The 16,877-nt window shown below is 38.3% G+C and overlaps 1 protein-coding gene across 7 annotated transcripts in view; it reads right to left on the bottom strand.

Moving 5' to 3' along the window:
- The window catches only part of GADL1 (glutamate decarboxylase like 1), a 123,322-nt gene that overhangs the window by 47,777 nt on the left and 58,668 nt on the right, over positions 1 to 16,877 (bottom strand). For all 7 annotated transcript variants that reach the window (XM_044417592.1, XM_044417550.1, XM_044417540.1 and 4 more), the window contains 2 exons: positions 16,592 to 16,673; positions 5,262 to 5,461 (listed from right to left, as the gene is read on the bottom strand). In XM_044417592.1, the coding sequence (XP_044273527.1) occupies positions 5,262 to 5,461; positions 16,592 to 16,673 (282 nt within the window). The remainder of the gene's footprint in view (positions 1 to 5,261; positions 5,462 to 16,591; positions 16,674 to 16,877) is intronic.

Below are 16,877 nucleotides of genomic sequence, written 5' to 3'. Positions count from 1 at the left end.
AGGGGGAGGGGAGCGGAGTTTTCCCGCCAAAAACCATTCACTTTCTAATCTTCCGGCCTAGGTACTGCGCAGGTGCAGCAACCCATATGTGTGATGCACAGAGGCCACGACAAAGAACTATCCTGCTTGAGGAATCCTGTGGGGAGCCGGTTTGCCACTGTGTGAACAGAATGCTGGACAAGGTGGAACCCACCTGGTTGAGTAAAATTAGAGTCCAAGGATCTCCAATCCTCGATTTCTTCTAATTGTGTCCTCATGGGGAAAATGGCACTTTTGTTTCATGGTATTATTACTGTATGATTTATAATTCCTTATAGTACCCCTGCTCTGGAGAGACTATTGCTAAATAAAGGCTGTGTACAAATGTACCATGAAAAAGGAGTTACTGTGCATTTTCCACCAGTGCTTGAGTCCAGTTTCTTCCTAGCTTCAGAATAAAAATCAGAGATGCAATTGTCACTGATTCATTTGCTGATTTGGTCATTTAGTTTGATCTTTCCCCATTCTTCAGGCAGGGACACACACTTTCTCTCTGCATGCATCTTATTCACCCTTCTTTCTCAGCATAATTGTAAAAAAATCAGCTAGGCAGAGGATTTATGACATCAGTCTAGAACAATCAGTGCCAAGTAAAGTCGGCTTCTGTAAGATACTCATACAGAACTGGTTTCCACAGAACTTGATGCTGACAAAGTAATGTATATATGAAAAAGTATGTATGTGTTTCCACAATGATATTTCCATTATTCTTTTAGTGGTATGACTCTGAACCCAAGCAGCAGAAGGAGTTTGAAAAAGTACACAAACACACACACATACCATAAAATGAAAGACAATCTAGTTTTAAAGGCCTCTGTACCATAAAATAGTTGATGCATGCCACAGTTTGGCATTCAACCTGAGATTTTGCCAAGGTGGTTCAGGAAATTCACTAAATTCCTTATTCCTTGTATCATAGTATAAGGAGTTAAAAGATGCTTGTTCTTAACAAAATATGTACCTCTGACTTCTTTTTCTTCCGTACAAAGCCATGCAAACAGATTGTCATGGTGAACTGCTGCATCAACACTGCCTAAATGAACATTGTGGCCTTATAATAAAAAGTGTAATTCCAATTCATGTGTTTCACTGTATTAATATGAGTACAAGAAGTTTAGAGTGTTCTAGTGTCCTCGATTCACAATCTTATTCTCAAAGCTCATTGAACGGTAAGTTATTATTCACAATTTATGGCCAAGAAAGGAAGAATGAGAGGTTCTGACTTACATTAGGAATGCACTGTGGTAATGCTGTGATATATAAGCACCTTTCAAACATATTATGCAGCCCAAATTATCAATATGATTTTAGCAACACCACTGCAAAGCATACAGAATATTTTCTAAATGATCATCTAAGCATTCTGCTGCAATTATCTTAAAATACTAAGCCCCTGTAAGGAAAGTGCCTGAACTGAGTCACAGATCTGCAACTGAATGCAACCCAGCATTCCCCAGAAGGGGAGACAGACAGATGCTGAATGCATGGTGGTGGATGCAAAATGCAACCACACTGAAATCCAAGTGAAAATATTTGCAGTTTAGCCTGGCACTGAAGGGGGGAAAAACTTGCCCTCGATTTATAAGGTCAGTAGGCTAGCTCCAGAAAGAAGACAAGTCTATATTCAGGGACTCTGAAACATTATCTCTGCAGCATCAGGGTGAAGCTTACTGTAACATATCCGGAAACATGCTGTACAGTTGGTCAAATAGTTAACAAACCTGGCTTCTTGCCCAGAAAAACTGATGCATCAGCTGTACCGTGTTGGTGCCTGATGCTCCAGCAAGCAGAGGAGATGCTATGCTTAATATCACTACTAGCCTTCGCCAAAAGAAGGCAATTGGAAGACTGTGGCACTTTCCCTTAGATACACTATTGGCTAAATCCTAGGCATCAAAAGGAAATATTGATCCCTACAGGATCATTAATGCGTGTATTCTTAGCAAAGTGAACTTGGGAGAATGACCTTGATGTGAGGAGCTATTCTTTTACTGATAGGACTAAGATACACAGATAGCATCCAGCAAAACCCAATCAGCAAAATTATGACTGGGTTTTGTTGTCAGCATATTAGTCTCTACAGAGCGTCCTCCATCATAGGGTTCATAATGGAATGCTTGTTAAGCCTCTTCACATATAATCCTTATGCATGCTTAGAAAATTCTGTATGTTGTTGGCTTTTTGTCAAAAAGGAGCAATCTTGCTCTAACTCTAAAAGGACACTGGTAAAGCGAACGAAGAAGTATATTTTCTTTTCACATACTAAAAAGAAATAGAAAGAGGAAAGAACATTGGATTGATTAAAGTGGACATTTTAAAAGCAGAGCCTTCAGGGTAAACTTAATTTATTATAAATACCTTGGGTTTTAAATTTTATATTAAATTTGGATTCCCCCCACTTACTTTGCTTATCATATTGCACAGTGAACTTGACCAAATTATCGTTTTTATATATTCCTTTTCATACAAATTCATATAGGAAAAAGCTAGATATTATTAGAAACTTGGCTGTAACTGAAAATTGCAGCCCCGTGTTAAATTCCACCCCTGCCCTAAAGAAACTCTCACGCTTCAATGAGATTTGCTTCAGCCGACAAATCTCTTCTCCTCCTGTCCTCTAAACCTTTTCTTCTTTCACTTTCGTCTTTGCTCTAGCAATACCTTAGCGCACTATTAATTACAGTGCACAAGGCTAAAAATACTAAGAGAAAGAAGAGCAATACCAACAGCACTATGAGAATCATCCTACAAGAATGCAGTAAAATTCATACAACTAGATGCATTTAGGATAATGGAAGCAACAAATTACTATTTATGATAATAAGCTTTTATGTAAAATGTCAAGCTCATACATTGTGCATATAAATATATATAAAATTTTCAAAGTAATGAAATATATTTTTTTCAGCATTGTGTTTTCCTGTCTAGCTTCTGAAGTGGAAGCATGCCAGATACAAGCAGAAAATGCAATGCTTTGGGTGTATGGGTTTTGTTTTGTTTGACAAACAGCATCAAATCTAGCATTTAATGACTTAGGATAAATAGAACAATAGTAATTGTTTTAACTGCAAGCCATTTAGTATCAGTCTTGCTTAAGTCCTATGTCAAGGGATCTATTCTAACAAAGACTAACATTGGATGTATTTCACAGCATTGATATATTTTGTTTGTTTGCTACATTTCTATTCCTAGCAACAGTTAAAGTTCTCTGGCTAGTAATACCTACTATATATTTATATATAGTTTATGTTTGTATGTATGTTTATATATGTTATGGTTGGATATTCTGAATAAATATTACATTAAATACATTTTTAGAACATGTTTGAAGTTGCTTACCCTAATTATTTTTGTTGCCATGCTTACAGCAGCTAGTTTCTCAGCTTCAGATGGTACCTGATGCTCAGTGGCTTGTATCACTCTCAAGCCACCCAGAGAAACCAAGAAAAGCAACTCCTACCAGATCTGTGCCCACAAGCTGTCCATTCTCATACTTCCTCTGATGCAACTTTCTCATATACTTGTTCACTTAGAAGATACATTTTTATTTCCCTAAAGCTAGCACAATAATAGAATCTTCTTGAGACTACTACAAAGTATGACCTTCCATGCTAAATGCTATGCAACTACATTTCCACTTGAACAATGTGAGTTTCTCTTTTCCTCTGCAGCTCCTCATGCATCTCCCAAATCTGCTCCTGAGGGTGTCCCAATCCTTTGGAGCAGATCTTTGGGGTTCAAGGGAGACAGACAGAGAAGGGACTGTCTTCTCTATCGGCAGCTGGGCTGGTGGAAGGACACCTTGATCTTTAATTCTGTTCCAGTAATAAGAACCATTTTTCCTGGTCAAGAGAAACAGGACTTTGTAAGAAAGAATGGGGTTGATTTCACTGAAGAAGAAGAAGGAAAAAAGGAAGATAGTAACTTCTATCAAATTTGGATTTACTTTTTTATTTGGCTGGAGAAATGGGACTTGGTTTTGATCTAAAGATGTTTTCATGTTTTTATAAATGGATTTTTGTATGATCATAGAATGTTAAAAGATATCTTGTAGGGGATTGACCCAGTAAATCTGATGTGTGCGATGATTGATGTTTGTAGTTTTAGTTTAAAATCTTAATAAAAATTTCAACAACAACAAAAAAAGAACCATTTTTCCTTGGAAGTATTAATTCTTTGACGAACTTCTTTTACTTCCATGAAATATATTTATTTAGATTAATTGACACTGGAGTGACAGGAATTCTGTAATTTCCAAAAATATTCTAAACATTTTAAATCATAGTATATAATAAGTTTTACTTAGGAACAACTTTCCAAATTTTTATTAGAAAAATTAAGGTGTTAGAAAAACTTTGGATCTAAAACCAGATTGGCTCAGTTCAGAAATAACAATCTAGGTTGACCAAACCAGCAGTAGGGAACTGTTTGACTCTGGGACAGCATTCCAATTTGGGAAGATTCTTAGCAGAGGGTAGAGCTAAGGGCACTGTGGCTGGGTTCAAGGACAGAATGAGTGAACACTTGGCCAAGTGGATAAGGCCAGATGCAATTCATACTAGTTTGGATGTTTCACCACTAAGCAAAACTCAATTCTGTGCATGTGTACTCAGGCATAAACCCCAGTGCAAAAGGTTTCAAACATATAATTCCAGCTCAAGTCTAAAACGTAAAGTTATTTAAACTTTAAATGTGCAGCAGCAGGCTAGACCTACCATTAAGCAGAGTGACACAACTACTTCAGGTAGCAGGTGCAGAGGAGAGAAGCATCTGGCCGTTCCCTCAACTGCTTTGTTAATTCTCATATACACAGGGTGGGGATGTGGGGGTGGTATCTTGTCCTTTGCCTTAGTCTGCAAAATGCTTTGCTCTTGTTTGCAAACCATACTTGCAGCAAGAGCTTGAACCAGCTTGAATGTTGCAGAAAACCATGGTTTAGCTAGGCCTGTAAGTATTGCATTAAGGCACACAAGGGAAAGGAAGAGGACATGTGCTTTAATGCAATTGTTTTCAGTCCAGCAACTGATGAGACCAAGAACACTGTGTCCAAATTAGGCTAATTTGTTTCAGTATCTCGGTTTTTCCAGCCATACTTTGATCTTGGGCAATTAATAAATATACATGTTGTGCTCAACAGGCCAAACTTACCATAATGTATCATTAGTTCATTAGCATTAGGATTTTATAAGCATGTAAAAATCTTTATAATTGGAAGGCAGTACCTGGCTAAAGCAAGGGCTCGGTTTACTCTCTCTTCCAGGCCAGTTGTCCCTAGTGCCTTCCATGTCATCCAGAACTTGAAGGCATCCGCTCTTCTGCTGCACTGAATTGATTTGTCCCCAGTGTCATAGCTAACATCGTAGAACTTGTCTTGCTGGAATAAGTATGAGGCATTGGCAGAGTAGCATCTCTTAAGCAAGTCCTGTTTTAGATGCAACATTAAACAAAGCAACATTAGATGGAGCAGCATTAGAAACATTTACATTGAATAGATACAAGGGTGGGATGTAAGAATCCAGTACAGCCAACCATCTGTTACAGGGGCATAACTAAGACTGCTGGGAGCTATACTTCTGAAACAGTTATATGCTTACAAGAGATCCGCTGAACCATGAGCTTTGCAACTCCAGCTTTTTTGGAAGGCAGAGAAGGTTAAAGGAAACATAATTCAAAGTTGGGTTATCCAATACTTTAGTGGCTGGCTTGTCTGTATTTGTATTAGGAACATAACTATCTTCGGCAAAAGGGATATACAGTGCATTAATTTAAATAAAAGGCATGTCCATTCAATTGACTTTTTATGGCAGGTTTTTGGATGGCAAGAGCATTGCAATCTCTCAGCAGATGTGGTCCCTACAAACCATATGCTGGAATGATGCTAAATACTACCTGTTGTAGACAGGAATAATAGCAGAGTCAGCATGTACTCTGCAACACACAAACAGTGAAAGTTCTCCTTATTTCTGATTTGATGCCAAAGAACAAAGACACATTTACATATCCCCACCTCCATGGGTCCATCCTGCATAGAAACTGTGTTTGTTAATATGTACCATATAAGGAAAAAAGTGGAATAGTTTGGTAGGCGGAAAGCGTATGTCAGGTCATTTATCCTGCAACTGTCACTCATGAAAGAGGAGGCACTGCTCTGTGCACCTTTTCAGCAAGACAGAAGGAAAGAAAGCATTGTTGGATTAATACATTGCTGGTTGTATTAGCATGTAACCAGCCACTCCAGAATGGTCTTGCTGCAGACTCATTCCAGAAATTGTCAAATGGAGAGAGCCTTGGGGCTATGGGGTGGTGTGCAAATACAACAAACAGACAAACCAAGTGCTTTGATAACTCTTTCAGTGAAACACAGTTACAGGCCCAAACAGAAGTGTCCAAAGATCTCAGGCTATTTCCATGCTTTAGGTTGCAAATGTATGTCTGCTTACATGGGAATAAGTCTTACTGAACTCAGTGGGGCTTACTTCTGCATAGACATTCACAGGCTTGGGTTGTTAAGTACATTTTAACCAAGGCAGATCTTTGTGTTACATACTTTTTCTTCTAGCATCTACAGTGGTGTTTGGGTTTTGCAGCCAAAGGTACAGTCACTCACATCCACAAAATATTCTACTACTCCAAGCTCCACTTAGCAACAAGGCGTTTCTTACCACCCTATCCAGCTCCAAATGTTCTCATATATATGCTCTTTTCATACCCTGAAAAATGCACACACTCAAGTGCAGGGTCAACTTTGATCTCTTTTCAAAATTCAACAGCACTTTGCACTTAATGCCAGAAAGCAGTGAAACCATTTTATTACACAATAGTTCCAATTTTTAAATGAAATTAGTTCACTCCGTGCTTCATGGATCTTTTACTCTCTAAATTAATTCAACAGAAAATGCCTTTACAAAATATCTGATTGGTGATGAGCACTGAAATAATAAACTACAATGAAAATGGATTTCAAGGAGAGTGAAGCCATCTGAGACAGATCTGTAAAGACAATGCTCAAAGAATGTGAGGCACATAATGACAAGTAAGCAATCAAAACTGAACATAAATGATCTCAACAAACCTGAACAGTATGAAGCCCAGGGGCAGAAAACATCCATTATGCAATTTTGTTCCACTTGGTAGAATTTTAACAATCTAAGGGCCAAAACAGACATTTTTTTTAAAGTCCAGCAGCTTCCACCTTCCCCAGATTTACTCCAGAGTAACAACAGAGGCTCTGATCTGGATCAGGACCCTAACTGGGTGGGTAAGGAGATTTTAAGCTCTGATTTACTCCCTAAACTTACTCTAGAGTAAAACTGAAAAAGAGGTAGCTGCTTTGGCCCCAGTGAGTCTCAGACTTTATTTTTAAACTTTTCTAACCCCCATGATTATAATCTTTGTAAAATGATGCAAGGTTGTGTCCTAGTGACTGGGGAGCCAGCAGCAAACAAAAAGACTCCTTCCCACGCACTCCCATCCCCTATTATTATGTTTTCAAAACCAAGAATACTCCTTGATTTGCTCAACTGGAACCTCAGCATTCTGATCAGCCAGCGGGTTGCTGTGGGCCTGTACAAATCCACATCATGTTCAGTACCAAGCCATCAGCTGAAATCTCAGCTGAGTAATGCCTGCTATTATTTCTGATCTACTGACAGCAAGTGCAAAATGTGCACTGATGAAGCACTGCAACATGTTCACCAACCTGGTGTCCTCCAAGTTACTAATGATGACAACCATAATATTTATACAGAATGTTTTCAGTATCAAAACATTTTCACATGCCTTCTTTCTAGTCCGTATAAAACAAATCCATAAGCTAGGACAGTATTATTTTTTCTCTATTACAGGATTATCATCTCTTACACAGCTCCAATTCTTATGGCTTCCTGAGACTGCCGAGGAACTCACAGCAGATACAAGTTCATAATTTGGTTCATCTGCTTGGAGTGACCACTTCTATAGCCACTTTTTCCACTGGACTCTGTGGTGTTCTTTCACTGTGAACTGAAGGTAGGTCAGGATGTCATTTAAGTAACATGGTGATGTATCATGACTCAGGCTAGACCGCATGGTGATCCCACAATGATAAAAAACCATGATTGCTTGTTATGATGTGCAAACCCAATTCATGTCTTGGAATGGCTTTGTCTGAACAAAGTGCCGCATTGGGAGAAATCCTGCACTGCACTTAGTTCTTATTCACAAAATGGGACACAGGAGAGAATGAGAGTCTATGTATCAGTGCTTGAAATGGGAGAAGCAATGGACTCTGTATCCACAGGTCTACATTTTGTGCCAAGGAAGGACAACTAGGAAAATCCGCACATGTTTGCTTGGAACAAATTCTGGAGATCTCAAGCTTTAAAGATTTTAAGTTTCTCAGGAGTGAGAAAATGCCTTTCATGTACCGGCACTACAAACTAAGAATAGAGGATGGTGGAAGAAAGCTAAAGTAATGGTAACTAGTAAGCAGTGCTCAGAAACTGAAAGAGGCACTTGAAACATGTAATGCAGAAAACAAAAGCAGGAAAGCTGAAGGGGTGTGGGGAGAGAGAATTGAAGCCAGTGATGGGGAGAGGACAATTCAGATTTGGTTCCATCGAATAAGTCAGCCTCAGAAATATAATTGGCTGGCAAGTCAGTGTTCAAATTAAAGGTATCCTGTACAATTTCTTAGCAGAGCTTGAAGGTTATAGCAATTCCAAAGATCGTCAAATATCATCCTCACAAGGAGCATGGAATCCATTTTAAATTGAATGTAGAAGATGCCAGTTTGAGTTGACAGAAAATAAGTTTAGTATTGCCTGTCACTTCTGTGTCTCTTGCCTGTCTGATGGCCAGATGTAAGTAGTACAAGAAGCCTGACAACGCTCTCAATGAAAGGGTCTGTATTTCCATAACTAACTGTACAGGTTTTAATCTGCATAACAGTAGGACTTAGATAATCCTGTCAAAATGATAATAAAAAGAGGGAAAATATATCAAGGCATACCCTAAAATAAATGTGAACCTGACATGAGCTATCTGGTCTCATTAATAGGTTTAAGTACTATACTGAAAAGGAACCAAGTTTACAATCTCATATTGGTGCTGAGAGGCTGGGACAGCAAATTTCTTTTTGTATACTTACAATTTTGAATAAACACACACACTCACTCATATATACACACATATATAAACATTAAATTCATAATTATACTCTCACAGTAACACCATAAAGCAGTAATTACACCAGAAACAATAAAACACCTGTCAAAACAGACAAACACAACAGACATAAAAATGACTTAGCCAACAGTGTCTAACAATTAGGACCTGTTGGGCAAGATAGTAGTCATTTGTGCCCCTAAAATGGAAGACTGCATTATCCTATACAAGGCCGATAGAGAGAAAACTGAATACAAATCAACCTTTGTTTAAAATGTGCTACTGTTGGGGGCGCATGCTAAAAGACAAGCAGTAGTGGTAGATACTTTTATATATTACTTGAGCAGTAATGAACATGGAACGGTATGGAAGAGTACAAAGCCATCCTATGGGAAACTTCCGGATTCTCATAGGCGTGGGTTTTTCAGACATTCACAAGACCAGCTTACCAGAACAGTTCTAGTGTTTCGAACTAGGCCTGTTGCTTGATCAAAGAAGTCTCAGCTGATTGGTCAGTTGACAAAAACTTGTAAAACAGATCTGCACACATTTGAATATATATATTTTTAAAGTACATAGTGTGTCACAGAGAACAACATCTTAGAAGTACTTCCTCCTTCTGGGAATGAAGACCTCTTCTAAGACACTACCTCTTCTCTACGGCTGCATAAAGTACCTGTATTACAAATAATTCAAAATATTTAAAGACCTGCTGCCCATTTAAATAGGGACATCTTTTTAGTTTTGCTATCAATGAAAAACAGCAACTTTCCACAGTGGCTCCCTGCCAAAAAAAAAAAGAGACTTGTGCATGAAAATGAAGAATATTATTACTTGAATAATCTACTCTTTGGAAAAGAGTCTTTAGCATATTGGCTTCCTATCTATAGAATTCCGCATTTGCTGTCAGAAGACACCAGTATTTGTTTTCAGTGGCTGCGGAAGGTATTTTTGTCTAAATAAGATTTCCCTAAATAACCATTCACGGTTTATTGGCACAATCTAATTTTAAAGGCTTTCATCTTGCATTATCATTATTATTAACCATTCTTGTTCACCACTTGGTAGCTGTTCTATCGGATATAGAACAGTATGTAAACTGTGTAAATAAATGAATATGATTAGCTACTTTCAAAAAGGACCATGCAAAACTGCATTATTAAAAATTCCATTTTAAGCAGCTAGCTGCATGGGGAGTTGTATAATTTAAATCAGACTCAAGACTCATTTAAACTTTCATTGGATTGCATTGATTGTCCCTGATTTAAAATGCTACATTTTGTGCTAGCAGCCTATGTTGTCCCTTCACCCCCGGCAGCCTACTATTCCACTTCTGTTTCCACATTGCAAAGGGTGTCTTTCCCTGTTGGTAAGTGTATCTACATTTGGTATAAGCACAATATTAGAAGGGGGTGGTAGAAGTAGGGAGGGTAATGAATTCCAAGATGCAGATACAAGGACACTAAAGATTTACTCCTTGAAGATTAGGGAAAGCACTGTAGCAGTTAACACTGCAGCAGACAATGTAAAAATAACAATACCATTACTTTCTCCCTTGGAAGTAGGAATAGGATCAGCTATGAATTCTGGACTCAGGCATGGCCTACTTAACCCAAGAGAAAGTATACGAAATAAATTGAACATTCAGGAAGAAAGTTATTATCATGGGAGCTGAAGCATTTCCTTAGTCTCCTGAAAAAGAGGAGCTAATCTCCGCAATCTCATGCTGTCCATGGTGGTTACACATTGCATTAATTATTGCTAATATGCTTCATAAAAAGAGGACTTCTGCCCATTGGTGGGATTTACTCCTTCCAGCACAAGACTAAGAAGCATTGAAGAATTTACATTTCTGATATAACTCAAATTCTGATCTGCAACTCCCGAGTTTATGTCTGGATTGGAACTTAGCTATTCTTTGGAATGTTGTGATTTTTTTTTTCCTGAAGAAGCATTCGGTATTTTGAATGAAAGTATGCTAAAAATCCATATTTAAATAGCATTTGTGCTTTAACACCACCCCACAAATTGGCTCAGATGAGGTTGAGAACTTTTCCTACTAATTGTTCTCTGTTGTAAATTGTCAAAAATAGAAATGATGAAAGATATGACTTTTTGCTTTTTAATATAATCTCAAGATTATGAGAAGAGCTGCTACTTTCCTTCACTAGTGAAGACATATGCCATATTTTATAAGGCAAATGTAAAAGACTACCATGAAGAAACCAGACTGTTAATCATTTTGTTTTCGATTCTGCATGGTTTATTCTTGGTTTGCTTAATAATTGCTTATGCAAACAGGAATTGGAAACTAGTACCCAGAAATTTCAAGAAAATCAACCCTGACTGCTCATTAGAAGGTCAGGTACTAAAGATGAAGCTCAAATACCTTGCCCACCTAATGAGAAGGAAGGACACATTGGAAAAGACCCTGATGCTGGGAAGGACTGAAGACAAAAGGAGATGGGGATGGCAGAGGTTGAAGTGGCTGGATGGAGTCACTGGAGAGGTGGGTGTGAGGTCAGGTGTATTCCGGGGGATAGTGGAGGACAGGAGAACCTGGAAGAATGTTATCCATGGTGTTGCGAAGAGTCAGGCACGACTTTGCAACTGAACAACAACAATCCAGGAATTTCATATTTAGGTTGAATCTGGCAGCAGCCAGCTAAGGATCGTGTGCATCAAAAGTATGGAGTAAAGCACAACAGCTGTAATCTTTGCTATCACTGAGTTTCACACTCTGCTTTTCGTATAGATGTTTGCTTTTAGTCTTCTTCATGAAGCAGCACAGAGGGGGGAAAGGAGGAGGATGGGGATACCATTTGGATATGGCAATAGTCATTGGCCTCCGTCTCCTCTTCTCCTTATCCTTAAGTACCCTTTTGGCCTTTCTGAGACTTATTTCTGACCTTAGGGAAGCAGCTGGCAGGGTTCTTTCTGTGCCAGCTGCAGTGAGGGGCAACCTTGGCCCTCAACATTCCAACACCGAGGTCAAAACAGGGTCGAAATAAGCCAAGGTTCTCCAGATGAGTTTACAAGAGCTGAGCATGGGCTGGACATTTTGGAGGGGAATCATTCATAGGGTTTCCATATGTTGGAGCTGAACTGACAGCACATAACAGGAACTACCCTCACGTGATGTCAGGAGTACATAAGAGTTTCAAAAGGCTTGCAAAAAAGTTTTTGTCGGTGCAGAATTTGACTCTTCTCTACTAGAGTTGATCTGCTGATAAGACTGCTGTCATTCTCACCAGTATTATTTATTAGTTTAAGACTTAAATACTGCTGTATCAGCTAAACAGCTATCAAGGTGGTGTACAAGAATGTAAAATGAAAAAACCCTTCAACTGTAAAAATAAGACTATTAAAAGAATAAAAAACATTAAAACCTTAAAAATGGTTTGTAGTGAAAGATTCAGCCAGAGATGCATTTTCCCACCCCCTCTAAAGACGTCTCTTGAGGCCTCTTCCTGAGATCACACATTCAGTAAATGGGAGCAATACAAGAAAAAGGCCTTTCAAATGTGCCTGCCGAACAGACCCCTGCAGGTACAGGAACCCTAAAAGATGGTTATTTAAATTGATATATTTTAAGTATTTTGGGTCATCCTTTAAGGGTAGAGCTCCCTCAAGGTGGAGGATGCTATAAAAATAAAATGAAAGTATAGAATAAGTCATTCCACAAATACTAAAGAACATTTTCAAAAGAGATAACACCAATAAAAGCTGCAGTTAACAGAGTATGGTAAAGCCACTGAAAACAATTTGGTTTTCAAAGCCTTCTGACATACCTGCAAAGAAGAAACCTGATGAATTCCTAATGGAAGCTGATTCAAAAAATATGATATGAAAGAGCTGACAATGATCAGATTATGATATTTAGCAATGTACTCTGTTACTGTTACTGTTCTCTGTAGGCTGACGAGTTCAACAGGCATAGTTCATTTAGGAAAAGATTTTTTATAACAAGGCATCATGGGAGCCATTGCACTCTTCCTCAGAACGTCTTGTCAATGTAAAAAGATGCCTACCAATTGCTTTGACTGATTTGCACTTTTACAATGGATTTACTAATCTCCGAGTCTTTCCAATCCAAATGTTTTCCCATCTCAATCACTTTCCCTCTCTCACAAATGACAACCTCCCACTTCTGTTAGTTCAAAGATATTCGAACAGATCTTGTAGCTTTTTCCCCAAGTCATATACATTTCAGGCATCCTTCTATTCACCAATATGTTTAGACTTCAATCCCATTCTAAACTTGCCTAGAATAAGTTCCACTGAACTTGATGCAACTTATATCTGACCAGACATGCATAAAATTGCATTGCCACCTCCGCTTCCATCCCCATGAATCACCAAAATATGGAGAAACAAAATAACAAAACATCAGATAGCACAAGGAAACACTGGACAAAGAAACACTGGTGACCACTTACATGCAGCCCATGGATTCTGTTCCACAACAAGTGTCCACCACTGGCAGAATAAAGATTTGGCACTTCCGAGGAAAACTTTGTTTCTAGAAAAGGGCAAGCCAGCAGAACTCTACCAACCTGCTCCTTTCCCGAAGTGAGCAATTCTACTTGTTCCAAAGCTTGACCCTGGAAGTGCCAAATATCCATTTGGCAAGCAGGGAATGCAGCTTGCCCTTTGGCTTAAGTAAAGCTGGTAACATATGGAATGAAAGCAACTGTGGACCTCACATGTGGACATCCAGCACTGCACACTGTTTGGAGACGACACCTAGATTTGCAAAAGGAAATGCAAATTCTAATACATACTTTGACCAAATTTGATCAAAAGCTATTTAAAATTGTGCAACTGGCTTTAGATCATTTTGGAACATAGGGGAAAGAGAATACTTCCTAATCTATTTTTTAAAAATAGTTATGAAAACAATCATCTTGAACATAAAGCACAGGACTGAGCATTATCCTGAAATATATTGTTCAGTTATGTAAAGAAAAACTTTTTTCAATTTAATCATTGCAAACTTTGTTACAGTAGTCGCTAATATCTTCATTTTGACAACAAAATGACTGTTCATAATCTTTTCATTCCCTCCAGAACTGATGTGCTTATAACCTTTTGGTATTGATATTTTTTGCTGCTAGTAAATGTTCAATGTTATTTTCAGACCTTCTTAGTAACTATGTTTTTCAAACAATGGACAGACAAAATTCATGGATCAAATGATATGAAATTACTGCTGCCAAGGTAAAGTGGGGGCCCTTTTCCTGAACAATTCCCTCCTTTGAAAAAGGAGTCCCATTTCAGCATTTTTAAGAAATACATAAAAAAGGGCAAAAACGTTCCATTTCTTTGAAGTGAAAAGTGTCTTTGAAGTGGCCTTCTTGCAGCATCATGTGGAATGTGATCACCCCCTTTTGTCAATGGGGGCTAGTAGAAGTTTGTGATTTCACAACAAAGAGCTATCTTTACTATCAATGGTTGGCAAAGAATGCTTGCAGAAAATCCATGTGAGAAGAATGATATCTCCAAGAAATTTCAAACTGTATATCTTTTTAGTCTGTATTGGGTGGATCTATACATGGAACTAATCAGCTTAAACCTGAGGGATAATGGTAAAATACCATTTCAATGGCAATAACATTCACTACATTTAGTGTAAACCCACTGACATCAGTGAGGCACATTATAATTACTTTCAGTTCGATTTATTTCAATGAATCTGTTCTATGCACAACTGAAAGGACAATCCTATGGGATGCTGGGACCCTTTTAGGGACCATAAAATTGCTCTCGCTGTCTTGATCTAACCCAACTACTTCAAGAACCCATGAATTTGAAGCTTATCATTTTCCCTCAGATTAGTGCTGATCGATTTTCTTCTGCCATCTGTACGCTATCAATGTACATGGCTTTTACAGAGTAATGTAAGCAAAAGGTAAGTCACAGTTTCAAGGAAATGCAGTCTAAATATAGAAAAGGATAACGTGAGGATCAACAGAGAGGCAAAGGGAAAAGTAACAAATGACTGAAGAGGGAAAGGAAGAGAAAAGGCAGAGAAAAATAAGGCATGATAAGACACACTCTTGCAGTAAATCATCATGTTAAGAATTTCATGTTCTTTTGAAATAAATCTCTTAACATAATTAAGAAGATAAATGAGAGGATCAAGAGCTAATACATACCCACTCATTTCTTTTATACTTTCTGCAATTATGATGTAGCTGTTGGGCATTTCCACCCTATGCAAGAAAGTCACTTTTCCCGGCTTCACATAACGAATATTTTCTATTACATTATTTTAAAATATGATACATTTTCCAACCTGATTAATACCACTTGATGCTTCTTTTAATAAGTTTCCCTACAAGTTAAAATACAACAACATTTAAAACCTGTTTTTATAGATAATTGTAAAGAAACTTTTGGGCATTCACATGTAACTCTCTTTTTCCATCTCTTCCCCACTGAACTATAAAATCTTAAAGACAAACAAATAAAACTGGACTTTCAATTTTTAGAAGGTCGCTGTCTTTTAAGGAATGGGTGCGTCTGCTCTTCCTCTTAAGCAAGCTGTTTTGCAAATATTAAAATATATGGGCTGCATCCAGACTTCATGCTTGAAATAAATCCATTGAAATCAATGGGATTAAGTCACTTAGCTTGATTGCTAATTATGAAGGGAAGAGTGATCCTAAGGCACCTCAACAGTGTCTAGAGGGCCAAAGAATTATTTGGAGACCCAGCTCCAAGGTTGCAAATCAATTCCACCCTTAGAATTGGGGTTCCAAACTCAGAACACCCTCTTTTCCTCACCCCCAGCAACCAGCATGGAAAAAAGACCCCATATTCAAGGTTGGAAAAGAAAAACCACAAAGAAGCGGTTACGGAATCAGGAGGGGAGAGGAGGGGACCAATGCAAGGCGATACCTCAGCCTCCTTCACATCCCCTCCAAAGCATGCAGTTAGACAATCAAAATCAGCTGCTCTACAGAGAGGGAGAAGTATGGAAGTGACCACCCCACCATACTTCTTCCACTTTGCGCAGATTTATAGGATGTCTGGAGTCCTCTGAGACTGGACAGCAGCTCCACTAGACTGTGCTCCAAGTCTGGATCCAAGCCCATCAGTGTAATTTTGCAGAAATCCCAGCGGATTCACATAGATTTTATTTCTGGTCAGCACCTTATACCTCATCTAGATTTTTTTTTTTTTTTTGTGGGGGGATCTATACTTTTCATTTGGAATGCTATTATTTATTTACTTTCTATACTGCCCAACAGCCAAAGTTCTTTGGATAGTTCACAACAGCAATTCACAACAGATCTGGGTGGTTCACAACAACGGCTAAGCAGTCACTAGTCATATTCTGCATTGTCAAAATATGGCAGAAGCCCACTCCGGTCACACTTGGAAAATTTAAAAAACAACTTACAGAATTGTCTTTCACCAGAAGAGCACAACACTGGATCCCTGCCATGAGCATCTTATGAGGATTCCATGCCACAGAATTGGCCCTGTAATGAGCAGAAGAAAACCAAAATATCATCCTGTAGTTATCCTGTTCAATGGTTAACACCCATTTGGTAAACTCATTCAGTAGACTAGATTTTCCTCCATTTCCTTTTCAAAACTCCTTCAGTTCGAACAAGCAAGCAAACAAAAAATCATTCTTAGAATGTACAATCTAAACAGGCACACAAACTAGCTAGAACGAAGTA

Source organism: Varanus komodoensis, unplaced genomic scaffold (assembly GCF_004798865.1).
Source record: "Varanus komodoensis strain SLA01 unplaced genomic scaffold, ASM479886v1 scaffold10, whole genome shotgun sequence".
In the NCBI taxonomy this organism is placed as follows: domain Eukaryota; kingdom Metazoa; phylum Chordata; class Lepidosauria; order Squamata; family Varanidae; genus Varanus; species Varanus komodoensis.
This window is presented reverse-complemented; position numbering and strand designations above follow the sequence as displayed.